At 56.8% G+C, this 24,354-nt stretch overlaps 10 protein-coding genes across 10 annotated transcripts; all 10 read right to left on the bottom strand.

The window, feature by feature from the left end:
• Nucleotides 1–113: 113 nt before the first annotated feature.
• Nucleotides 114–2,234, bottom strand: LMXM_36_3060 (cullin-like protein; the record flags this gene model as incomplete). The annotated part of the gene is made up of 1 exon (XM_003874609.1): nucleotides 114–2,234. The coding sequence occupies one exon, from the start codon at nucleotides 2,232–2,234 to the stop codon at nucleotides 114–116; it is 2,121 nt and encodes a 706-aa protein (XP_003874658.1).
• An 871-nt stretch (nucleotides 2,235–3,105) lies between these two features.
• Nucleotides 3,106–3,810, bottom strand: LMXM_36_3070 (fibrillarin; the record flags this gene model as incomplete). Its single annotated transcript, XM_003874610.1, has 1 exon — nucleotides 3,106–3,810. The coding sequence occupies one exon, from the start codon at nucleotides 3,808–3,810 to the stop codon at nucleotides 3,106–3,108; it is 705 nt and encodes a 234-aa protein (XP_003874659.1).
• Nucleotides 3,811–4,835: 1,025 nt separating this feature from the next.
• On the bottom strand, nucleotides 4,836–5,633 carry LMXM_36_3080 (putative lipoate protein ligase; the record flags this gene model as incomplete). The annotated part of the gene is made up of 1 exon (XM_003874611.1): nucleotides 4,836–5,633. The coding sequence occupies one exon, from the start codon at nucleotides 5,631–5,633 to the stop codon at nucleotides 4,836–4,838; it is 798 nt and encodes a 265-aa protein (XP_003874660.1).
• A 549-nt stretch (nucleotides 5,634–6,182) lies between these two features.
• Nucleotides 6,183–8,660, bottom strand: LMXM_36_3090 (conserved hypothetical protein; the record flags this gene model as incomplete). The annotated part of the gene is made up of 1 exon (XM_003874612.1): nucleotides 6,183–8,660. The coding sequence occupies one exon, from the start codon at nucleotides 8,658–8,660 to the stop codon at nucleotides 6,183–6,185; it is 2,478 nt and encodes an 825-aa protein (XP_003874661.1).
• Nucleotides 8,661–12,166: 3,506 nt separating this feature from the next.
• LMXM_36_3100 (putative ATP synthase) lies at nucleotides 12,167–12,817 on the bottom strand (the record flags this gene model as incomplete). The annotated part of the gene is made up of 1 exon (XM_003874613.1): nucleotides 12,167–12,817. One exon carries the CDS (start codon nucleotides 12,815–12,817, stop codon nucleotides 12,167–12,169), a length of 651 nt encoding a protein of 216 aa, XP_003874662.1.
• A 1,563-nt stretch (nucleotides 12,818–14,380) lies between these two features.
• On the bottom strand, nucleotides 14,381–15,514 carry LMXM_36_3110 (conserved hypothetical protein; the record flags this gene model as incomplete). The annotated part of the gene is made up of 1 exon (XM_003874614.1): nucleotides 14,381–15,514. The coding sequence occupies one exon, from the start codon at nucleotides 15,512–15,514 to the stop codon at nucleotides 14,381–14,383; it is 1,134 nt and encodes a 377-aa protein (XP_003874663.1).
• Nucleotides 15,515–16,442: 928 nt separating this feature from the next.
• Nucleotides 16,443–18,134, bottom strand: LMXM_36_3120 (conserved hypothetical protein; the record flags this gene model as incomplete). Its single annotated transcript, XM_003874615.1, has 1 exon — nucleotides 16,443–18,134. The coding sequence occupies one exon, from the start codon at nucleotides 18,132–18,134 to the stop codon at nucleotides 16,443–16,445; it is 1,692 nt and encodes a 563-aa protein (XP_003874664.1).
• A 945-nt stretch (nucleotides 18,135–19,079) lies between these two features.
• LMXM_36_3130 (cyclophilin-like protein) lies at nucleotides 19,080–19,745 on the bottom strand (the record flags this gene model as incomplete). Its single annotated transcript, XM_003874616.1, has 1 exon — nucleotides 19,080–19,745. One exon carries the CDS (start codon nucleotides 19,743–19,745, stop codon nucleotides 19,080–19,082), a length of 666 nt encoding a protein of 221 aa, XP_003874665.1.
• A 1,043-nt stretch (nucleotides 19,746–20,788) lies between these two features.
• Nucleotides 20,789–21,538, bottom strand: LMXM_36_3140 (conserved hypothetical protein; the record flags this gene model as incomplete). Its single annotated transcript, XM_003874617.1, has 1 exon — nucleotides 20,789–21,538. The coding sequence occupies one exon, from the start codon at nucleotides 21,536–21,538 to the stop codon at nucleotides 20,789–20,791; it is 750 nt and encodes a 249-aa protein (XP_003874666.1).
• Nucleotides 21,539–22,855: 1,317 nt separating this feature from the next.
• LMXM_36_3150 (putative ADP-ribosylation factor GTPase activating protein) lies at nucleotides 22,856–23,911 on the bottom strand (the record flags this gene model as incomplete). Its single annotated transcript, XM_003874618.1, has 1 exon — nucleotides 22,856–23,911. One exon carries the CDS (start codon nucleotides 23,909–23,911, stop codon nucleotides 22,856–22,858), a length of 1,056 nt encoding a protein of 351 aa, XP_003874667.1.
• Between the last annotated feature and the right edge of the window lie 443 nt (nucleotides 23,912–24,354).

The following is a 24,354-nucleotide window of genomic DNA, read 5'->3' on the forward strand; positions in this document are numbered from 1 at the left end:
AAAGCGAGAAAAAGAAAGAAAACGGTCACATAATTCGCTTGAGGGTGTGTGTTGGAAAAGAGAAGCTACTGATTTGTTGCCCCATTTTCTTTTTGAGAAATACAACGTGTTTTTCACGAACAGTAGAAGTAGCAGTGCGCCGATTCACCTCGTGTTATCAACCCTTTCTCTATCAAAGCGTCTATGCGCAGCTTGATATCCGCTCGTGTGGGGGAGCACACATCCCGCAGCTCACTTTCCATGGCGCCGCATAACGTTTGATGATCCATACCGTTATGCTCCTTCAGGAGCTTCACGATTGTGGCATCCAGGCTCATCGTTCGTGCGCCATCCATGCCTTTGCGAGTGGCGGTGGAGACGCTGCCGCCGTCGTGAGCCGACTTCTGCACCCCGGCACTCACTTTTACCTTCGGCTTCGAGGAGTAAAAGTTTCGATTAAACCTAAACTCCGTTCCGTTGCGCTCGGCAAGACCAACGTGGCAAAGAGTGTTGAACTGAGTAAGTACCTCATCACAGCTGAGCGCGCCTTGTCGAGCGACGACTGCAACGCTCAAGTTCTCATCTGAGTTCAGTGCCATGATACTGTTCACAAAATGAGTATGCGCCGACACGTGGTACGTTCTGCCACCATGGCAAAGCTGAAAAGCAATCGAGCCCAAGCTCATCTGAAACACGAGCTTCCGACCATTGTGGCGGCGGCGGTAGTACTCCTGAAAAACGCGCTTGCACGATTCCATGCTTTGCGGGATGCTAAGAGGAATGTTGGTGTACTGCGGCCACAGACCGCTTGTCAACACAAGGACGTCGAACTCTAAGGGAGGGGATATCTTTTTCGTTTTCATGTCTGCTATCAGTTTTTCCTGCGCAGCCGTGGCACTGCGGATATCCTCTACCATTTTTTGAAATCGATTCACCACACTTGATCCGTAGATGTTGAAAAGGCGGTCAATAAAAAGACACTCCATATCCACCGCGTGCGGCTTCGCGTAAATCAAGCGAACCGCCAGATGACTTCGAAACGCCACTTCAAAGGCCTCAAGGTCAGGCATCAGCTGCAAAATAGTAAGCACATTGTTTCCTACTGTGTTCACAATATCATCCTTGCCTTGCCGAATACCGTTGTCGTAGTAAACTGAGAGGGCTTCCATAAAGCGCGTGTCATTGCCCAAGACACTGCGAATAACGCGTAAAAATGGTGACTGACTATGCCCTTCCTCGGATGGAAAGAGACCGTCAAGCGCCTTTGCCCTCTCAATGAGTTGCAACATCTTTTGTACCCCTGGGAAAGGAAAGACGCTAGCGTCTCGATCGTTTATGATGTCCTCGCATTTCTCTTTCAGTACATGCGCAATAACGTCAGTGACGTCCTTCTCCCGCTTCATCGCACAGAAAACCTGCACAAAAGTGGAAATGCTGGACACATCCCACTTCTCCAGCATGTGTACCAAACCGGTCGGCCCCGTCAGCATTTCATTTACAGATGATGGGTCGCTGAGAATGAGTGAGGAGTACAGTGCGCTTGTCAGCTTGTCCAGTAGAATGTAGAAGAACGTATCGGCGTACTTGTGGCTCTCGCTGCACACAACGCTCTGTACCCACTGTAAATAACCGCTAGTGGTGAGAGCCTGCTTCTGCTGCTCCCTTTGCACAACATACTTATCGACCATTGCATCTACGAAGGGGGTTTCCATGCAACGTGCAAAGTACTTACTTCCTTCTGCGGTGTATAATTCCTGGCCAATGTCCCGAATCGTGGACTCTGCGGCAGGTACGTGAATCAGCTGCTTGATGGAGGCAATGAGACACTCAGAGACCTCAGGATTGCCTAACGTAGAGGAGCAAAAAATACGCTCGCCAAGATGTTCGATGGATGAGTGATGACAGGCGTACATATAGTTCTTGTTGAAGTACAAGAGAATGTTGCTGATTTGGCTCACAGAGTCATTGTAGTCCTGCCACTCACGCAAAAAATCGGCAACATACGTTGAAGAGCCATCAATTCGATTGACGGTGATGGAAACTTGGGCAAAAAACTGTTCTTCCAGCTGCTCCAATACGAGGCTCCCGTAATGTGCTTGGCACAACTGAAAAACAGAGTGGTGTATTCTCTGGAACGAGTTCTTCGACACCTCTTTTTTGAAAATGCAGCGTATTGCTTCCTCAATAATGCTCCACTTGTCAGAAAAGGTAGAATACTCTGCCATGCGCTTCCGGCTCGACACCAAACTAGACATTGAAAACGCAAAGCGTTCTTCCGCTGATTGCCACCACAGAACTAGTATTCAATATGGAGAAGAAAAGTGCACGGACTAAAGCGAAGAGCAGTTTCTCCTTAACGGAAAAAAAGCGAGAAGAGCGTTAGAGTAAAAGCCAAAGCACTGAATTATGCAAAGGGGAACGCATCATTTTCTAATTTGTTCGTGTCAGCAAGAGGCACTGGCGTGGCAGTATATGCGAGAGCAAATACTATGCACCACGGCTAAGTAGGCATGTCAGCCTGTGAGAGTCGTTAACTAAATACGCTGATAGTTTCACCCTTGGTGCTGTAAGGAAAAGAGCTCAATGCCAGCACAGTTGACCAGATACTCTTAGACCTGTTTACTTTTTCAAACATTGTTTTGTTGTTCTTCCCTTTACCACGTTAGTGAAATGCTTAGACAACTATATCGATTAACAAGAACAAAAGCAACAATGTTAACGCGCCTTAAACTGGTGGCAGCACCCAAGAAAAAAACAGGTGGCATGCTACCTTTTACCTGCGTTGTGGTTCCCACCAACATTCCCCGCATGGGATTCAAGAGCGTGACAGGAAAAAAAAAACGATGACTCTTGCCAGGTGCGCTGCTTCAGTTTTTTTTTTCGTTTTCACTAGTTTCATAACTTTTTGTTTTCGCCACCGTCAACAACAATGTATTAAAAGAGGCAAAACTTGCCCTTCTTGTTTTCTAGGCACATCCACTAGAAAACACGCGAAAAAAAAACGGAAGAAAAGCGGCGACACAAGCTGCGAGTGCGATAAACAGACAGGCGGTCCCCATCACTCACACAATCCAAATTGTTCAGCGCAGTGTGTCAAATAAACAGGGATGACGTGCGCTTAGCGCATCATTGCTTCGACTTCTTGACAGGACGATACACGCCAACAACTACAGCGTGGTCGCGCTCGAACGGCTCAAGAGACACCTGCTCCAGTGGCTTCAGCTTGTCCTTCTTCAGTTTGTTCAGCTCAGACGCAATCACTACAGGCGCCTCCAGAGTAGAGTCAATGCAGTTGGCCTTGATAGAAATCACATAGTGACCACCGTTCTGCAGAAAAGCCTGTGCATTGAGTGCAAGAATTCGCGCCTGGTCTGGCTGGGCGACATCCATGAAAATGCATTCCACCATCGGCACAAGCATGCGGTACTTCATGGGGTAGCGGGCATCTTCAATAATGGGCACAATATTCGGGCGGCGCTTCGACATCTCGACTAAATCACGACCTACACGGTGCGAGAACTCCACAGCATACACCATGCCCTCCGGGCCCACAAGGTCGCTCACGTGGCTGACGGTGGTACCCGTTGCACCGCCAAGGTACAGCACCTTCGAGCCGGGACCCATGTGAATGCTACTCACACCAGCATAGATGGCGGAGGCCAGCTTGGAGCGGTAGGGGTTCCACAGACGATACTCCTTCTTGTCATCACCTCCCTGCGTTGCACCCAGTTCGATACGCTTCTCGCCGTAAACGGAAATACCGGGCACCATGTTCAGCGTGCAAAGAGAGTCGGTCTTGGCCTTGGAAATGAACACGCCAGGATGCAGCATATGCGGCTCCACGATAACCTTGGCACCCGCACCACCGCCGCGGCCACCACCGCGACCGCCGCCACGGCCACCACCACGACCACCGCCCCGGCCTCCACCACCACGCGCGCCGCCGCGGCCAAAGCCTCCGCGACCACCACGGCTGCCGCCGCGACCACCACCGCCACGTCCAAAGCCACCGCGCATTTTTCGGCTCTTGTTTGGTTTGCAAAGTTTGAAAGAATACTCTCTGTTATGTTCGCATTGGTTTATTTGTTGATTGGAGAGCAAATCACATGTTTGGATGAAAGAGAGAAAGAGAGGCGCAGGGAGAAATGGGGGAAATACAAGGCAAACTGAGAAGTTTTCATAGAAGTTTTGCACCTGCCTGTGCGGACAGTTCTATTTCGACGGACTTTGAATTGCACGAAGTTTCTGCATTTCGGCTGACCTTGGCATCATGTCCGTGCATGGGTCAGCGCTCCAGCGGGCACATGTAGGCATTTGCTATTGTTCTTGTGCACATGCACCTTGTTTCGCCGCAAGGAAACATAATGAGGTGCGAGGGGCTGATAAATGGCGTTACAAAGCGTTCATGTACCACGAAGGCCCGATTCCGTTGCTGAGAACATGCGCCACCACAAACCAACTCGCTTCTACCCCTTACCGATTGTGCTTGCGCGCGCTGGCTTTGTTGTTCGCGGCGTCCGGGTTTCGTGTTTCCGGGCCCTGGTGGCGCTGGGGGGTGGGTGGGTGGGCTGGGCTTTCCTCCGGCGGCTGCCCCCCTCCCGCCGGGGTGAGGGGCGGCGGCCCCTTCCTGGGCTTGGCCCCACGGCCTCTCGGGGTGGGCCCACGGGCAGCCACGGTGGGGGGGGGGGGGCCCGCCAAAATTCGCCCGGCCGCGGCGGGGGGCCGGGGGTTGTTTTCCGTGGCGAGGCGGCGTGGTTTGGGGGAAGGGGGGGGGCATGCATGCCACTTTGTAAAGGATTCTTTGCTTTTTGCCCGGCTTTGGGTAGGGTGTCGCGCCGGGTTTCACAGCCTATGCGTCAGGGCGCTGAAATGCCGGCAGCGTCTATGACGCGCTCGTGCCAATCCGCGTCTGCGGACAAGTCCACGAGCGGCGGCGCAGCACAGCTCGGCGGCTGGTGAAGGCTGTCGATGAACTTTTGTAGCAGAACTGGCGCCGTTGCCTGTACCAGCGGCGGTGACTCGGCGACGCCGCGGTGCTGCATTTCGTTGCTGAGTGATGTGGCGCGCCGGCCCGGCAGCTCACACATAATTATGTCGTCGAAGAAGTGCAGGTCGCTTGCGACGTTGAGGCCAGCTCCATGCATGGAAACCCAACTCCCCAGCTGTAGCCCGATGGCGCCGAGCTTCTGCGCTGGGGTGTCTTTGTACTGGTCAGCCCATACCCCAGTCTTGAATCGATGTGTTGGTATGTGGTACATCGCGGCTGTCTGAATCATTGCCTCTTCCAGCGCCCAGCTGAACCACTCAATCGGCGAGCGTGGCTTCTCTGCTGTGCAATCTTTCCACAGAAGTTGGATGTTGGCGATTGGGTACATAGTGAGCTGCCCAGGGCCGTGGTAGGTGATACCGCCGCCTCGCCGCGTCTTGACGACGTCGATGCTGCAGTACGGCGGAAGTCCGTGAGCCGTGTCACGTCGACCTACGGTGTACACAGGGGCGCTGTGTTCCACTAGGATCACGACGTCCGACAAGAGCGGCAGCTTCGACTCGCCGCGGCGCACACTCACTTGTCGAGCAATCTTGGCGTTAAATATCGTTTCTTGTAGGTGCAGCACACGCCGGTACTCGCGTTTGCCGATAAAAAACGCCTTCATAGGAGCCACAAAGGCAAGTGGCGGACTACTTTGTGTGCGTGTGTGTGTGGGGGGGAAGGGAAGAGCCAAAGTTGGAGACAATAGGGCCACGAGATACCGAGGAAGACTGCACGGTCGCCGCTGTCCTTGGCATGGTAATGTGCGGATGGGTTGGCCAAAGGGTACTGACGATGTTATCACGAGATCGACTCTCCTGCATCCATGCAGAGGCACGGGAGAGGGCAGTGCGTGCGTGCTTGGGGCTGCTTGCAACCCACCGCAAAGACACGGGCAAAGCAAGGACAGAAACGAAAAGCAACGGTAGCGGGCACTTCCTCTCTTCCCCTTGTGTACATCGCACCCAAAGACACACACACACACACACTCATGCACACCCACAATGGAATCAGCTGAAGCGATTCAACCAGAAAAAAAGCAAAGCGATCACGGTATATACATTGTTCTCTACGTGATTCTCTTCTGCCGTCTTTGGATGAGGTGACTGCCCTTGACGTCGCTGATCGGGGTGGAGGATATGACTGAAGTGGACAGCGCACGACATTGCCTCCTCTAAAGCACATCTTCGGGTTCGGGTGTGGCGGCTTCGGCGGGCTTGCCGTCGTTCAGCTCCTCATCGTCGAACTCTCCCTCGGCGGGTTTTTCCTCGTCGCCTTGCTTCTTGTCCAGTCGGTTCTCATCCTCGATGAGGCGCTCAATGTAGATGGAGAGGAAGTCTTGGAGCTCATCATCGCACACGTTCTCCACAAAGTGCGCGGTGAGGGCACCGGCGCCCTGCTCGGCTACCCGCAAGCGTGCGTACCACTGACTTAGCACCATTGTGTCCTCGCTCTCATCCGTCGTGGCGAGCTCGATCACCTTGGGCAGGCCGATGATGCGCAGGATAAACTGTCCGTCCTGCGGCACGGTTGTCTTGAGCGGCGCCAGCGCATTCAGAATGAAGATGTCGTCCACGGCGAGCTCCTGGAAGGCTGCTACCGCAGTCTCGGGAACACAGTAGCAGAAGCACTCGTCCGGGTAGGCCACCGAGGCGCTCAGCGCAAGGGCGGTGAAGGCGAGCGGTTGCTGATTCTTGAGAAGGGTGCCGTCCGACAACTCCTTCAGGAACGTCTCGCAGTGCGGCACCAGGCCCTTTCCTTCCTCCGGGTCGGAGGAGATGAGTAGCAGCGACAGTTTGCCGTACGACAGGCTCTCCGAGGCCACCTTCTGATCTGCTGCGATGCACATCATATTGATGTCGGAGTAAGGCACCCCTTGCGCTGTCAGATACTCCGCCAGCGTCGGGAGGTCTGCCGTCGTCGACAATGCCTCGTGCGCCGGCGTTGTGTCGTTCGTCAGGTCCGCCATCAGCATCGTGCTCTGGGGATAGTGGAGCGGCAACGCCGCCACCGTGTTCCATACGTGCATCTCCTCCTCTGTCACCGTTACCCAGTGATTCGTGAAGATCTGATTGACGACGGACTCGTCCTGGTCGCCGGTGGTGTTGACAGTGTCGGCCGGGGGCGCAGACGACAGGGCTTCACCAAGCTCTTCGTCATTGCCGTCCTCTGGCTCCATGGTGTCCATAGGTGGCTGCGGTGCTGAGGACGGTGGACGCGCATCTTCCGGCAGCTCCTCGTGCTGGCCGTCGTCGTTCTCGGCCGCGGCAGGTGATGTCTGCATGTCGTCCTCTGTGCGAGTTTCATCAGCCAGCGCACCCGAAGCTTCCTCCACATCGCTTTCGCCATGCTCCTCTCCAGGCAGGCTTGGTGACGGCGTGGGGGGCTCTACATCTGCTGCCGCCTGCTGCTCAGGTAGCTCCTCGTATGCGCTGTCAGGTTCATTGCCCTCAGGCTGCTGCGTCGCTTGCTGCTCCACCGGGTTAGCCATTGCGGGCTCGTCGAGCTCATGGGTGTCTGCGCCTACCTCATCCGCCTCCGCCGCATCGACGGTGGGCAGCTCAACAGCAGGCTCTTCGTCAGCCCCATCCGTGACCGTCTTAGGCAGCTCTTCATTTTGCTCATCATTGTGCGACGGAGCGTCGTGCGCCGACGAAGCCGCTTCGGCGCTATCTTCCCCAGCGGGTAAGGCCTCCTGCGCTGCGTCTGCGTCCACGTCCACTTCTTCCCCACCGACCTCAGCCTCTTCCTCGTCAGCCGCCGCTTCCTCCACCGCCTCACCGGGCTCAGCGGACGACGGTCTTGGAGGCGACACCCGCGGCTCCTCGTCCGCACCTTTCTCCTCTGATTCTGCTGGCTGCAGCTCTTCTTCTGGCGGCGGCGGCGGTGCCGCTGAGGTTGCTGTGGCCATCGCCCGTTTTTTTGCGACGACGGTCAAAATCGCATCCTTCACCATCCCGCTATCGCCGACGAATGACTGCAGGTCGGCGGCTGACACCGTGGCCCCACTGGTGCTCTGCACCTCGGCCGTGATGTCGGCCAAGTCCGCCTCCGACAGCTCCGCCGCCGAGGCGCCGAGCACCGCCTGCACCGCCTGCGCGAACTCGCTCGCGGCCACCTCGTTCTCCGATAGCGAGAAGTGCGACTCCCAAAACCGCAGCACATCGGCGTTCGTGACGTACTCGGAGACAGTGTTCTGCTGATTGCACAGGTCACGCACGATGCGGCAGATCTTTGGGGTGTCGATACCCTCCAGCTGAGTTCGCAGCCTGCCTTCCTTGTAGAAGGCGAAGAACGGCTTCGAGTGATTCTGGCGCTTCTCGAGCATCTCTTTCCAGAAGCTGACGAGAGTGTCCTTGGAGAACACCGTCCCCTTCTGCTGAGGGTGATGGGGTTTCATCTCATCTGGGTCCTTGAGGCTCTCCAGCACCGCATTGCACTCCACCGAGAAGAACCGCAGGTGGACCAGGTCGCCGACGTCGGTAAAGAGGCGGCGGAAGGTGTCACTGAGCGCTTTGCAGTGACCCCACTCCGCGTTGTACACATCCAGCACCGCCACACCATGTTGGGCCTGTGAGAGCTGCAGCTCGCCTTCCAGCTGTGAGGCTGTGGTGATGTTCTTCACCACATCCTTGTGCGCTTGCGTCTGCATCGTCCTTGCGGTGCGTGCTTTCGGGATCCCTTAGGATTTGCGTGTGTGTAAAGGAATTTGCCGTCCGTGCATGCGACAATCAAGGAGAGAACCGCGCAGACACCGGCGCTGAAGGGAAGGAAAGGCTAGCAAAAGCAAAACAAAGGGGAGGAAAGGATAGCGATGTGGTGTGGGTGGTGGTGGTGGTGGTGGGAGATGGGACACACCATGAAATCACGCCGAGCAGGACTCTCTTGCAGACAGGCACGAATATGACCTCTAAGCGAATGTCAAGCAAGAGGGGGAGAGAACCGCGGAGCTAAAGAACGAGGCACGCGCGATTGAGTCGCACCTGTCAGGAAGCGCGGTGGCCGGCAACGCGCGTGTATGTGTGTGGGAAGAGAGAGGGGAGGCAAGGGGGACCATACGGAGAACGAGACAAAGGTGTGTGGGGGGGGGGGAGGGGGCAGGCGGGATGGACAGAGGGAACTACATGTTCGTCCCCCCCTCCTCCCTCCGTTGCTGCTTTTCCAGCGCGCCTTGGTTGATAGCGCCACTTGCCAGGCAGATGACGCAGACGTGCAAAAAAAAAAACGGCAGCACAGGGAGAGGAGGAAGGGAGGGAGGATGGTTGCATCGCACACCGATGCTGAGTCAGGTACCACCGATGACAGCGCATGAGGGGCTGTGTGTGCCTTCACAGTTTCGGCACCCTCCGGGAGAAGACCCTGGCTACGCTTCGAATGGCTCTCGCTTTTGCGTGCACGTATCCCAACTGAGAGGACGCGGGGACATGAGAAAAAAGGATGCAAATTCGAACGCGCCGCTCGCCTTCGCTGAGGTGTGTGCGAAGCGGCTTTCGGGACACACACGCTCACACGCGCAGAGAAAAAAACAACTATATATGTATATATACGTAGAAGACGTTCGAACCAGTGTTAATGTACATGTTGCGCAGAACAAACGCGGGAGGGGCAATGATGGCGAGGAGAACGGTGCTCACTTCCCCGGATCACCTGCCGCCGTCTCCAACTGCGAGGGGGGGGGAAGAGAGAGGAAGGTTACAAAGAAGGATGAAGAGCCACTCCAGAGAACAGAGGAGAACAAGAAACAGAATACCGCTCATGCACCGGCATTCCACAACGGTGGCTGTACAAAGGAGCTTCCTGCGCTTCATCTGAGGCTTACCCGATGATTGTTAGCCGCTTGCCACACCGACCTCAGTGGGCGGCTGGTGCGCGCGCTTCTTTGGTGCCACAGCGTGCATACCTCACCGGCGTGGTGCCCACAAAGTGAGTTTGAATGGGTGGAAGAGCAATCGCCTCGTGAGAGGTGCGAGCAGGCGATGAGGTCGGCTGCGTACCAGCGACGGAACGCGGCCGAGCTTGTGGAGTGACTGTTGATCGTGTGAAGGGAGTTTGCGGGGTCAAGAACGTGCTGACGGGGATGAGCGACTCAGGTGGGGTCCTCACGAAGCTATGGCAGGCTTGATCTCTGGCTTCATTATTCATCAGAGCGGATGTGGGTGGGCCATGACTTTCGAACGACCGCAGTGATATGAGCGGCAGCGTTGACGGCTTCGCAGGCCCCTTCGCCACGGGGTGTGGTGGGCAGTGATCGCGTTGATATACATGAGACACATCTCTGTCGTATGGTTCTTCTGTGGCTGTCCGTGCCGTCGAGGCCGTGGCGCTGTCACTGTGAGGTAGATGCTCCTCCTCCCCCGTCGTCGTGCCCCATAGCGTTTGCAGATCGCTCAGTCGCGACCGTAGCGCAGAGACGGTGATGCCATCATTTGGAGTGGCGTCCATTAGAGCGGATCATAGACTACAGTGGCGCGCGCACACACAAACACGTCAAGAGCAGCAGTGTGGTTGCTTTCGCCAGAGGCAACGTCTCCGTTCACGTAGAAAGTGGGGAAAACAACAACACAAAGGCGTGCGCAAACGGCGACACAGCAAACGCGAAGATGAGAGACAGAGAGGGCAACACAGGCGATGGACAAGAGCAATGGACGATGGTGGGTGGAGGGAGAGAGGGTTGTGAGCGGAGGCGCAGCCCCTACTTTTTAGTGACCGATCGATGTCATGACGGCGAACAACTCACACCAGTATTTTCATTGCGTCTTGCTTACTGTGCACTCCGGTTACATAGTGAGACGCAAGACATCGCGCTAGGTGATGGGCACTGAACGTGAACATGTCGTAACGACAAGCACACACATCTACGCACACCCCCTTTGAGGCCCACCTTCGTTGCATGAGAGAGAGCGGTGGCGGCGTCAGAGGGACTGCTGTTTCGTCGGTGACCTCCCTCCTCCTCCTGCGTGGGCGAGGACCACAACGCGCGTCATGAAGCATTTTTTTCTTTGAGCTTTCCGTCCTCAGCGCCAACGGGTAACCGTCATCGTCTACTTCGACCACAACACAAAAACGTGAAGCACCGCCATCACCCCGCCCCCTGCACACCAACACCCACCGACTCAAGCCGAAGGACGAGGGGAGGGGGAAGGGGGGACGGCCGAGAACCAGGGTGGGAGAGGGTGAGAGAGAGGGAAGGGCCTTTCATCCAGTCCAGCACACAAGGGGGTGCACACACCAGCTATATATATATATATAGATTCGTTTCTTGGAGGAGGGAGGGGGGCAGTGATGGCGGAAACGACAAGAGAATCGAGAACAAAAGCAAAGAAAGGGAAGGAGAAAGCTATGCTAACCTCGGACACTTGATGCGTGTGACTCGTGAAGGGCTACGGATACTGCTGTGACCTATGTATGCTATACTCATGCACCCCCCTTCTCCACTCCCCTCCCCCTCCTCCTCCCCCTCCCTCTACACACACACACACACACAGCGACAAACAACAACAAAAATACTGAAGCACGCGCACACTCAGATGCAGGCCGCTCATCCCATGTGGCGAAGAGCAAAAGCAAGGGGGAGGGAGGTAGAGGTGCGATGTGTGGAGAAGGCGTTGAGGAGGGGGAGCGAGAGGGAGTGTACGGACGAGGAATAGGGCGGAAGGGAGGGGAAGGGGAGGACGGAGAAGACACGGAGCAACACAAGCGATGGTGCCACGTTACACAATCTAAGGCGGCTCTGAAGCCTCAAGCAGTCTTCCTTATTCCGTTTTATGAGCCCGCTTGTGTGTGTGTGGGCCACGCTCGTTCGGCCGCTCTCTGCTGCCTCCCTTTACTTCTCTTACTTGCCGGTTTCGTATTCGATTCATTGAGAGAAGGAGAGCAGAGGGCTCTTGAGAGTGCTTTGGAGGTGCAGGAGAAGTGCCACCAATCCCGTCGGCGTCAGGCTCCCTCCGTTCTCCATTACCCCCTTCACTCAAACCCGCGCGCTCCTCACCTGCGTTCTGTCGGCAAGTGCGTCTTCCTAATCCCTGTCTCCGCCACGGTCTCCTCGCTATATCATCATTTCAAGTCGTCACTTTTCCCTTTATCGAATGGAAGTCGCGTGCACGCCCACACTTCCTGCATCTCCCTCATGCGCGATTCCCTCATTGCAGCCTCCCCCCGTTACAGTGGCGCCTCGGTGTTGAAGAGGTGGAAGCGCACCGTGGGCAGTTGCTCATCGAAGCACGTCTTGGTGCGGTAGGACAACGTATTGTTGCACACGACGCGGCCGTCGGTTGACTTCACCACTACGCCGCCCCACGCCTCGACTGTGTCGAGGTAGGTCTTGCTCGTCTGGATCGAGATGGTGACGCCGGTCTTCTCTTTGTACCACCGCTCCAGCTCCGGAATCTCGCGCGCGACCTCAGCCTCGTCCTCCTTGCGGCACTGGACGACAGCGTCCGTGCGGATGGACATGAGGGACTGGCGGATGAGACGCACCAACATCGGCTTGTACTGGGGTGGGTTGTTGATCATAGCCACAATCTTCTGGCGCGTCTGCTCGTGCAACTTCTCCATAGTCCTCGCTCGCTCCTCCATGACGCGCATGCGCTGCAACTTCGAGTAGTTGGCACGAGCCACACGGCGGTCCACATCAACCTGCTTCAGCTTCTTCTCCGCCATGGCGCGGATCTTCGCCTTCTCCGCTTCGACCAAGCGCATCTTCTCCACGTCATACTCCTCCTGCGCCGCCGCCTCGAGCTCCTCGGCCTTCTCTTGAGCCTCGCGCTCAATGAAGTCGATCATCGACTGAATTTGGCGTGCCTCGCTCATGGTTGAAGATTAGACGGACGGGTGTTGGATGTATAGATGTGGGGAAGGAGGGAGGGGGGAGGGGAAAGATGCACAGATGCCACGGGGAACGCACCAGCTCTGTTCAAGGAGTGTGTGGAAAGGCGCAATCACGACGGAAATCACGGGGCAATGCACGCACGTGTGTGTTAGAGGGTTGATTGGCTAGACGATAGTTGGTGATGTAACCTTGAAGACGTGCGTGTGTGGGCGTTTGTGTGGAACCAAAAAAGGGAGTGAAGGGGAGGAGAGGATGTGCACACAAGGATAGGGAGGGGAGTGCGTGGCATGGGAAAGGCACACCAATCTGTGCGACTCGGGGGGGGGGGGGGGTGACAGCGGTGGCAACAACGCATGACACGACACGACGGCATGAAGGCCCCCCACATCATCACCCAACGCTCCCTGCCTCTTTCAATTTTCAGTGTCCATGTGAAGAGCTCAAAGCGAAAGCAAAAGGCGAACCTGTGAACACCGTCCGAGTCACACCCACACCCACACCCACACCGACACACATCGTTTCGGCCAAACGCGCATACGAAGCAACACCAACAACAAGGCGAGCACAACAACAGCAGCGCGACCTCAGCACGCCACTGCCATTGCTGAACTCGCCACGGATTAGCGGCACTGCGCCCACACCATTATGAACAGGAGCGGGGCAGTGACTGGTAGAACGTGGCCGCGCCACAGTCGGAAGCGCATGCTGTGCACCGACACCAGCATCGCATAAAAGGCCCACCCGCTGAACACCGTCAGCAGACTGCCAGACGGGACCGTGCGAAAGGGTGCCATAGCGGCACCGCTGGTGGCACCAAAGATGAGGAGGTAGTTGTGAAATGTTGTGAACCAGCGAATTCCCTCTCCACAGGAGAAGAAGACGAAGAAGCACATGCACCAGCTGGCCACCGCGTACACCCAGAACAGTGCCTCGAGAAATGCAAAGAACATCGCGTGGGACTTTCCTATTCTTCTGTTGCTGCTCATACGGTCAAAGGTGTGAGGGTCCAAGTATTGAGAGGAGGGAAGGGATGGGAAGGAGAATAAGCCATGCCACCGAGTACGAGAAAAGCAGCGGCGGTGGGGTGCTGCCTGGTCGATTGGGTGAGGAGAGGAGAGGAGGAGGGTGCACCGCCGACAGAGGACAGCGTTGACAAGCGACGTCCTCTCACCCCCTCCCACAGTCGCATGTTGTGAGACGTGTGTTACCAATCCACCCACTCTCTCTCTTCCCAGAAAAAGAAGGGCGGGGTGCGTTGGTTTGACAGTGGCGCAGCAGCGGGAGGTTTGGGGTGCGTTGAGCAGTCCTTCCCACCGCATCGTGACCCCCTGCCCCCTTTTTTTTCACACGCACGTCTCTGTGCGAGTAGGCGCCCCACTGCGCACATTTATTTACACGCGTTCGCTTCCTTGTGTTGTTCCCTCCTCTCTTCCGCTTCAGGAATACGCGCTACTTGAAAGGCACCTGCTGGTATCCACACAATCGCATTGGGAGAAAACAAAAGCCCGACAAGCCAATGACATGAGCGCACCCTCATCGCGCCGTTAGGTGTCCTGCACTGCGCGGTCTGCCTGCTCCAGACACATGCGCTGAATGAAACCTCCGCTGCCCTTCTTGCTGCTCCTTGTGTACTTGGCGAGGATGCTTCTTCGCTGCTTCACACCGCTGCGCCAGAAAGTGCGAAGTGTCTCTAAGGCAGCCTTCTCAATGGTTTCAGAGGGGAGCTGGTGCAGCACATGGCGGCCGACAAAGCGCGGCCGGTACACAGGGGACGGCTGTGCAGTCTCTTGAGGGAAGGGCAGCAGAGTCCCATTGACGGGGAGCACACTTGCACTGCCCACGGGCACATGCCGATGTGCCGCGAAGAGGCCATGGAAGCTGTGCTGCAGCGGCTCGGCCTTCTCGTTCAGGTGAAGGAGATCCTCCTCGTTGATATCTGTGTCCACCACGGCGGTCGCAGCGCCCTTCGGCAGCGCGCACATCGAGGAGGCGTTGATAACGGAGAGGGACGAGGATGCGGCGCTAGCAGACAGAGGAGGCGGAGGCGCGGTAGTGGCCGCTGGCCTTGCACCCTCCAGGCGCTGAATGTCCTCTTCTAGAAAGGTGCGCGAGAAGCAGAAGTACTTGCGCACAACCGCCTCCCAGAAGCTCTTCTTCGTCTCCTTGTCCACGACTCGCTGCTGGAAGATTGCCGCTAGCACAGGAGTTTGACGCAACACGTCATTCTCCATCTGCTCGGTAATAGGCAGCAGCTGAAACGTTTCTCGGTCGACGAGGGTCTCCAGCGCGTCAAAGGCCTGCTCCACTCCGCGCTGGCCCGCCGCGTTCATGATTGCCTTGAGCTCTTCTTTATCCACGACACCGACGTCGACGGCGGCGTGGCAGATGGTGGAGGCCACCCATTCGTCGTTGGACAGCGTCTGCTCCGCTTCCTGGGCGCGAACGATAGATTCGATGAACCCTTCTCTGTCCCGCAGAGACTCGAACTTCAGCACGTACGATTCGCCGTCCGCCACCAGTTTGGCGGCCGCGTCATCCTTGCGAGACCGCAGCAGCTGCGTCACGTTGCGTGCGGTGACAACAAGCGGGTCCTTGGCCACCGTGACGTAGAGGAACGTGATGAGGTCCCCCTTTACCCGCAGCGAGCAGTCCTCGCGATTCACCAGCACGCGTGTCATGGAGGCTGTGAGCGGCACGTGGAAGCAACCATTCGTGGTTGGTGGTCGTGTTGAACGGGTGAGGAAGAGGCAGAAGGGTCAGAAGCGGCCAGGAGACGCAGAGAGAGAGGAAGAAAGCAAAGAGCAGTAAAGTGGTCTGGACGGTGGACTGAGATGAAGAGAACCATGCGTCCGTGCCACACACACACACACACACTGAGGACGTGCCACGTTGACGGGCAGTGGCATCAGGGGACTGTTGCGAGCGTCGTTGTTGCCATGCAGCTTCACGTTGCCACCGGGGCAAACAAGGAGGGGCAGGGAGGCTGAGGTAGGCGCCCAACACAGAAAGAAAGGCATTGACCCCCCGTCTAACCGAGGGGGGGGAGGGCAATATTCTCCTGAGCATCACGAGTGGGTGTGCTACGGGAAGAGGGGTTGAGGTCACGATAAAGCCAGTTGCAGTTGCGCCTCTCCTGCTTTCCCTCTCCCTTCTTGTGTGTTGCGCGCCGTCAAGAAGGGTGGGTGAGAGAAGAACAGGCGAGGAAACAGAAAGACGACGAAGGGAGACGGAACGCGCGCACAGACACACGTGCTCCCTAACGGTATGTACATGATTTGCGTGAAAGCACCTGAGGAGTCGGAGGACCGGTGAGCGCGCACACGCACACGACAAACAACAGACACACTTGCATGCATCGTTGAAAAGGCACAGGAAAGTAAAAAGGGGTTGAGGGTGGGGAGGCACGACCAAAATATGGATATGTGAGGTGGAATCGAGTCGAGGTGAACGGGGACGTGGAGGTAAAGACGACGGAAAAGGCACAAGTGAAAACCGAGAAGAGCGCACCTGCCGACATCCGCAACGTCCCCCCTTCCCGCCCCGCCCATGCCTTTTCTTGCATGCATTTCTTTCCCTGTGCACCCCCCCTCTCTCTGGTGAGTATCTCTACATGTTGGTGGAGAGAGTGAAGTCCTTCACGCCACGTAGACCGCGTTGAATCAGGAGGCGCTTCACAGCCTTTCGGTCTTGTGTGTCCAGCACCAGCGAGTCGGGAAGACGCACCGTCTCCGTCGGCTTGTCGTCGTACGTCACGGTGAGGAGGCGGTGCGGTTCGCCAGACAGGTAGGCAGAGGTGGCGGGAATAGCCCACGACTGCTGGAGCAGCTTGCAGAAGCGCTCGTCAGACTCCTCCGCGGGCGACACATCTGCGTAGTACTCGACAAATTCGTCAAGAGTGACGGTGCCGACCTTGCACCCCACACGTCCTGGCCAGCAACTCTCAAAGTCGAGTACAGCCTCCTCGCGTTGAAGGACGCCGTCGACGACATCCGGGATTGTGGCTGCGTTGAGACAGAAAAGACTGCACATATCCTTGAACTCAACAGACCCCCGCCCCTCAATGCTGAGCTGCTGGTACGCGTAGATGACCGTCTGCATGCGGGGCAGCGGCATCGTGCCGCGCAACTCGGCCAGGAAGTCCTGCGCGCACACGACGTTGTTGCCGGTTGTGTCGAAGCGCTTCATGAGTACATCCGTCTCGTTGGGACTCAGAAGGACACCAAGTCGAGCAATCGCCTTGCGAAGCTCGTTGCGGTCAAGGAAGCGACGTTGCCGCTGCTCGTTGCACGCCACGCCGAGGGCGATGGAAAGGGAGCGGAAGCCAATGCGTCCACCAATCTCAAGGGCGCCCTGGCGAATGCGCTCCAGCAACGCCGTCACACCGGTGCCGGTTGTCATTGTGAGCACGACCGATGACCTGCTCTGGTGCCTGGAGGACGTTCTTGGCCTCATCAGCACTGCATCCGTGCCATCACCGCCAGAGAAGTAGAAGACGTTCTCCGGCTTCACCACGACCGCCCCCCGAGAGCGAGAGCAGTAGTCAGTGGTGTAGCCGCACGTGACGGCGTACTCCATGCCGTACGACGTGGCCGCGCGCTCACCGTTGCAGGCGAGAGGTAGGTTTGTGAGGGAGTGCAGAAGCACCACGCCGTCGCCAACCTTCACAGGGAAACCGAAGTGCACATCGTCGCGCACCGTGCCGGCGCGGCTCACTACAAACACGTTGTCTGCGCAGGCGTTGAGGGCGGCCACGGCGTACTGCACCTCCGATGAGTGAAGGCCGGATGACAGGGAGGACTGCACGTACAGGAAGCCCTTGGCGCTCACGTTTTCGTTTGCGATGCGAACTCGCTGGCCGTAGTGCAGCACATCTGAGCTGTTGCGGTTGTAGCTGTGGTTGTGCTCGTCTTTGCACCGTAGCAGAGTCCAGGTGGAGCGCACCTGCGGGCCAGGGGCCAAAGACCCAGACAGGGTGTACTGCTGCGACTGGGAGGAGGCACCACCGCCAGTCATTAGGTCTAAAGCCAGAACAGCCTGTGTCTTGTCGTTCACCAACAGGTAGGGGTGCCCTATGCGCACATCATCTCCCTTGAATGCAACGACAGTGGTCGGTTCTTCCAGCTGACTCGCGAGCATCGAACGCACTACGGCGTTTGTTGCCGCCTTCTCGGGGTGCTCCTCTGCGGCATGTCGTTGCTCCTTGTACAGCTTCAGCTGATCTTCTCGGAGGGCAATGTCCTCAAACCAGTTGCCCACCAGTACCCCCGGGGAGTACGTCGGAACGTTGGAGTACGCCATGCCAAAGCCCGTTATAGGAAAACGATAACGACGCAGGCAGGCAGGCAGGCATAAGGTGTGTTTTCGCCCCTTTTATGTGCGTGTGTGTATGGGTAACTTGAAAAGCGAAAGAGAAGGTGGATGCAAACAAAGCACTTCGCAACGATCTGTCCGTACTCTAGCGTGTGTGCTCAAGAGGTGGTTTGAGGCGGACGCCAACAACGAACACACACACACACACACACACACACGAGCAAGCAGATAAGCACAGGCCGTTTTTTTTTCGTTTCAAGGGCGTAAGCACATCAATAGTACTCTTCCCCTTTCACCGCCTTCTCGGGCTCTGTCGGCGTTGACATTTGTGTTGCATGCGAACAATCGGGGAAGGGAGAGGGGGAGGGGGGACTGTGATGGCGTGAGGAAAGAGGAAGACATGAGTTGGAGTTGCGGCAGCAGCAGACGACGCTGATGGTGATGTGCAGTGCGTGACCTTTCGCCAAGCGTGCGCACACCTTTCACTGCTCTTGACAAGAGCGAAAAGACTTCCACTGGTACTGGTGCTGCTGTCACTTTTAGATGGTGCATGCGCTTCGCCTGGGACGTGTGTCAGCTGCCCCCGTCCATTCCATTTTTGAGCACGTGAAGATGCCTGTGAGCCATACGATGGAAGGGAGAGGGAGAGGAGCCAAACAAGCAGGCAAAAAAGAACTCCAACAACCAACACGCGTCCATACACACATACACGCCTCGCCAGCTACTCTTCCCCCCCCCCCAGACAATAGCGGAGGAGGGGGGGGGGGAGGCGGTGCTCCAGGCTGCTTTGCCTTGGTTCCACACGCGCCCTTCGATCCTTGTCGGTAGAGTAGAAGCAAGAACAGCCACAACAACAGTGACACTCCTCAGCGCGTACGCCTCCGGTGGGGGTGGGGTAAATCCTTTTCGTCTTTGGCCCCCTCGTGCTCTTGTTTAGAGCTTGCCACACTCGACCACCACGACCCGCTCCCCTGGCTCGCCGGCGGCCGTCAGCGGGATGGCCTCGATGGCCTTCACCACAGCCCATCCGTCCACGACGCGGCCGAAACAGATGCACGTGCCGTTCAGGTGCGGCGCCTTGTCAGTCGTAAGGATGAAAAACTGCGACCCATTCAAGTGCGGCGCACTCACGGCCGTGCCTAAGAGACCCATTCGATCGAACTTGGACGCCTTCACCTCTTCCGGCGCATCAAAGGATTCGCCGTAGATGGAAAGCTGACCTGTCCCTTGACCAGAGACGATATCGCCGCCTTGCACGAGATAGCCTTTACACACGCGGTGCAACGTCGTGTTGCGGTACGTCAACTGCGGCAGAAACTGGTCTTGGAAGGACGGCTCACCGATTCCTTCGATGCTGGAGACCCGCGGCAGCACATTCTCACCTGTGCACAGCTTCAGAAAGTTCTCCGAGGCAATAGGGCACCTCTTCCTGAAAAGCTCGAAGGTCACACGGTGCGGGGGCTGGCTGCCAATGGCGATGTCCATGAACGCGTGTCCCGCCCCAGCCGCCCATCTGACGGTAGATCGCGCAAACATTGTCGTCGTCCACTCTGCCAGCAGCGAGGTGACGGCGCAGACGTACAAATCAACAGCATCCATGCACGTAGTGTACAAATAAATGGGTGTGAGTAGGAGGTAAAAGGAGTGAGGAGGCGGGGGCAGGCGCCGTACCTCAAAGATGGGGCGAAACGAGGTAGGAGGGAGAGAATGCGGAGCGAGAACCCATACATGCACCGACACCAACGCCAGAGTGGCGAAGAGGAGACATGATGGCGGCGGGGCGGGGAAGAGGACGAGGCGAGCGAGAGACTCGCAAAGTGGTTGCACGACAGCTATTTCATGAGTGCTGCTCACGAAGAGCAGCGTGCCAGACCGCTTTCGCTTGATCCAGTTCTCGGCTCTGAGGTCCATCTATCGCGAATTCCTCACCAACCACCCTAGGCGCGTACAGCCGCAGGCGTACATGGCGACGTAGACGTGGCGATGCGAGGCTGTTGAGACGGCAAAAGACGCTCTTCCCATAAACATCGTGCATGCAATATATATATATAGTGTTTTGCGTTGGGTGCACATAGCTACAGCACGACCGCGTCTCGCGAGGTCATTCTCCAAAGTTGCGACACCCATTACAACATTGCGCGCCGCGGAAACAAAACGGAAAAAGACACAACAAAGAATATATATATATATATGTATTGATAGATTGATACGCGACGGTCGCCATAGGCGATGGCGATATTTCCATTGATGGCCGTGTGTGTGCGTGCGTGTCTATGAGCAACCCCTCTCCCTTCGCGGAGGAGCGATTTGTTTGCTTCTATGGATGCGGTGGTGGTGGTGGTGGTGGTACGGCGACAGGATCTCGCATCGAGGCTATACACACTCAGCATATATCATGCATACATAGGCGACAGGTGACGCTGGCACAGAGAGAGAGGGGCGGGGATGAGATGAAGTGCCGCCATTGGCGATTCTATAGCATGGCGCTTTTGGCGTTGTTTGGGACGTGTGTGCATGTTCCTGGACCGCAGCGGTAACAGTACCACAAAAAACAACAACAGCCATCAAAGCTCTATGAGTGTGCAGAGCCCATTGGATGCAATAAAGCAATGCGGAGAGAAGAGAAGCGATGTCCTACCATCTCAGACTACCTCGACCGGGTACAGCCCCCCTTCTTCCTCCAGCGTGGAAATGGCGAGGCCGTCCTGTAGGAGGCGCTCGACAGCGTCCTCGTCAGCGCTGAAGAGGTCCCAGCCCGGTTCGCCCAGGACTTCCCGCCAGTTGTCCCACTCGCAGTACTCGCTGGCGATGAGGCAGTGCTGCGGCTTCAGAGCAGCCACGTCGTTGCTGCGCAACCTTTGAAGCTCGGCAAGCGTGTGCGCGTACACCGGAAACGCCGGCGACGCATCGTTCAGCTTCCAGCCAATCAAATGGTTTGTGTGGAGCAGCAGTGGCATCGACCTCTGCACTGGACGGAATTGCGGAGACGACGAGCGTGTTTCGGTGGGCACGGGTGGTGTCGCCGCAAAGCCGCGCCGCTGCAAGTAGGAAGCTAGAAGGCGAGTTTTCTTTGAGCACGGGGCAGACACCGGCGATGATGCAGCGGCAGGCAGGCCGGTCCACGGAACCCGGATGCCTGGCCTAAGACTCACTCCCGCAATCCCGCTCGGCCGCTTGGCGAGGAGCATCACATATGATGGATCGCAGGACGCTCGCATGAGTCGCGGCATTGCTGTCACCTGCACAGCCTTGGAGGCAGACTTGAAGGACGGCGATGTTGGCAGCACTAAACACGATGACGACGAGGAGGTAGTCTCCACGCCGTGACGGAGGTGATGGTGGCCGAGCTGAAGAATGGACTTTATGGCCCACTGCGTGTCGACGGAGGCCATTTTATCGAGTCTGCTGTGTGGATCTTATGGACCCTTTCTAGAGCGGTGCGTGTAGTGCGTCTAACGATTAGAAAACGAAAAGCCGAAAGCAGGGAAAAAGAGCGAAGGGCAACCGCGTCGCTCGCTCCTCCGATAGCCGAGCGAGCGAGCAAGAGGGAAATGATTCTTCTATGCGGCAGAAAATGGCGAGAGGTAGAGCGGTGCGTGTATGTGTGTGTGTGTGTGTGTGTGCGTATGTATGTGTATCAATGTGGAGAGAAGGTAGAATACTGTATGCGATTGTGCCTTACGTGGTGGTGTTGCGTGAATCAGAGCGCGATGGGTTGTCGTTGCTGTTATGAAGTGGGGGTGGGGCCGAATTTGCCATTCGAGGAAAGAGCGAGAGACATAAGCGAGCATGCTATTAAAGATGGGAGCCCAGAGTGGGTGCGGGCACATGTGTGGAAGGACGCTGCGACAAGTGGAAGCTCCGTGGAATGAGCTAACCGCCAACACACACCTCATCCTGTTTGAGCCAATCGCAAGGGAAAGAGAGGGCTTCGGGAGCAGCTACACATCAAGGAAGGCCTACTCATCCAGCTTTCGGGCACAGTTGCCCATACCGTCTGCGCACCAGCAGAAGATTGCAGAGACGATCAAAAAAAAGTACGAAGAGCTCGAACGCGTCCTGCGTGCGAGCGGATATCCATGAAGTTGACTCGCCCCCTCTGTCGTGCGCCGCCGCTCGTGATTTTACGCTTTTGAGACTCAGCGTCTTTTCTTGGACGCAGAGACACGCATGCGCAGATGGGTGAGAAAACAAGAAACGGTACAAAGATAGCGAGGGGAGTCGTCTTTCTCACGCCCTCCTCCCTCTTCAGCATGCAGCAGGAAAATCGTGTCATCAAACCGACGCCGGTAGATCAGTTCCGAGTGCACGAGCGCCGGTATAGCTCCACGCTGTGCCAGGGGTTTCTTCGCTCAAACAGAGTAGAGACTGCCACTGCGGCTGCAGGTTCTGCGGTCCGTCATTCTGCTGCCTCATCACTGACGAGATGACGATGCCATTGTGGTTGGGGATGGAAGACGCGTTTGACGACAGGGACGCACCTCAACCATCCTGCTGAGGCGGCGGATGGCTCGCAAAAGGCGACGGCCGGTAGGCCTGGGCCGGGCACCGTTCGCGGAGAGGTAGGCGGTGGTGTCTGGTGCGCCGCCTTTGAAGTTGTAGCTTTGTGGTTGGGCAGGTGCAGAGTCCGGGGCCGCTGTCCCCGAAGAGCCAAGCAACCCTATCGTATGCTGCTGTTGCGGTGGCAGCTGTGTCGGCGCGGGCTGACCTCAAGTGAACGGCTGCTGTTGCTGCTGCTGGTACAGGTACGGATTCGCCACAGATGCGGATGGTGCGGCAAAATTGAACGTCGCTGCTTGTTGACTTCCTACATATGGCATGTACCCCATCGGGCCACTTGCAGCGTAGGGAATCGGCTGCGCTTGCTGCTGCCGCGGGTAAGGCAGCTGTGAGGACTGCAGCTGCCTAGGTGCCATCATGCCGCTTGGGGGGCCTTGAGTGATGTTGTACATGCCGCCATCAGCAGGATAGCCTATCGACTGCTGCTGCTGTTGCTGTAGATGAAGGGCGCTATATCCACCTGCTGGCTGCACTACTGGCGGCGGCACACCAGCAAACAAGTCAGCCAGGATACTGGTCACTGTGGCGGGCTGCTGCGGCGCTGGAGGAGCAGGGGCGTGCGAAGTAGTCATTGGTGGTGGTGGTGCGACTGCATGCGCTGTGGGCTGCGGCGTCGACGAAGACTGCACTGGTGCAGAGAACAGGTTATCGAAGACGTCCTCTTGCGGCGGTCGCGCGGGATTCGTCGGAGCAGAGGCGGATCCGGATTGCGCGGTGGGTGCCTCTGGAACTGAAGCGAAGGAGGACTCTGCAGGTTTCGTCACCGACAAAGGTGGTGACGCCTGTGAAGGTTGTTCCCTTGCGTGCTCCCACGAGTCTTGCAAAGCGGAGAACTCCTGCGCATTCCAAAACCGCCGTTCCTCAAAAGCTATGCGCACGTGGTCTTTCAGCGCCATCACGTCACCGGAGCGAGGGAGCTGGTCTTGAAAGGTACTCAGCCATACCTTGCGGGCCCGGTCGTTGCCAGATACGGAGAAACGGGCGATCTCGTCATCCGTAAACTCACTCATCGTGATTCCTTTCACCTTGTGCTGAAAGGAACGATGCACGGCGCTGCAGCTGGAGCAGACAAGAATGCCAAAATCGGACACCACGTAGAGCGGACCTCGCATGCCGCAATCAAAGCAGTTCTTGTTACCACCATTCTGGCTGAGCTTCCGCAGCACCTCCTTGTGCCGCTCCGACTTGCGCTGTCGAATATTCATGCTTGCTTTTTGTTTTTCTTTTTATTATGATTTCTAAGCGCTACGTGTGCAAGTCCTCTGCCTAACGAAAGGCCCTCCAATGCTGTCGTGAACGATGTCGCGGAAATAACAAGTATATATGCGAGGGTGTCGACAAGGGTGACGAAAGCGGTGTCAGTAGTGATACTCACCTGGCTTTTCGTTGTGGTGTCCGCGCGATGTCGTCGACGAATTCTCTAGATATCGCTCAATACTGACCATTTAAATCATACCTGACCTCCATAGCAGAAAGTCAAAAGCCTCCGACCGGAGGCTTTTGACTTGATCGGCACGTAAGAGGTTCCAACTTTCACCATAATGAAATAAGATCACTACCGGGCGTATTTTTTGAGTTATCGAGATTTTCAGGAGCTAAGGAAGCTAAAATGAGCCATATTCAACGGGAAACGTCTTGCTCGAGGCCG

Source organism: Leishmania mexicana, chromosome 20 (assembly GCF_000234665.1).
Source record: "Leishmania mexicana MHOM/GT/2001/U1103 complete genome, chromosome 20".
Lineage (NCBI taxonomy): Eukaryota > Euglenozoa > Kinetoplastea > Trypanosomatida > Trypanosomatidae > Leishmania > Leishmania mexicana.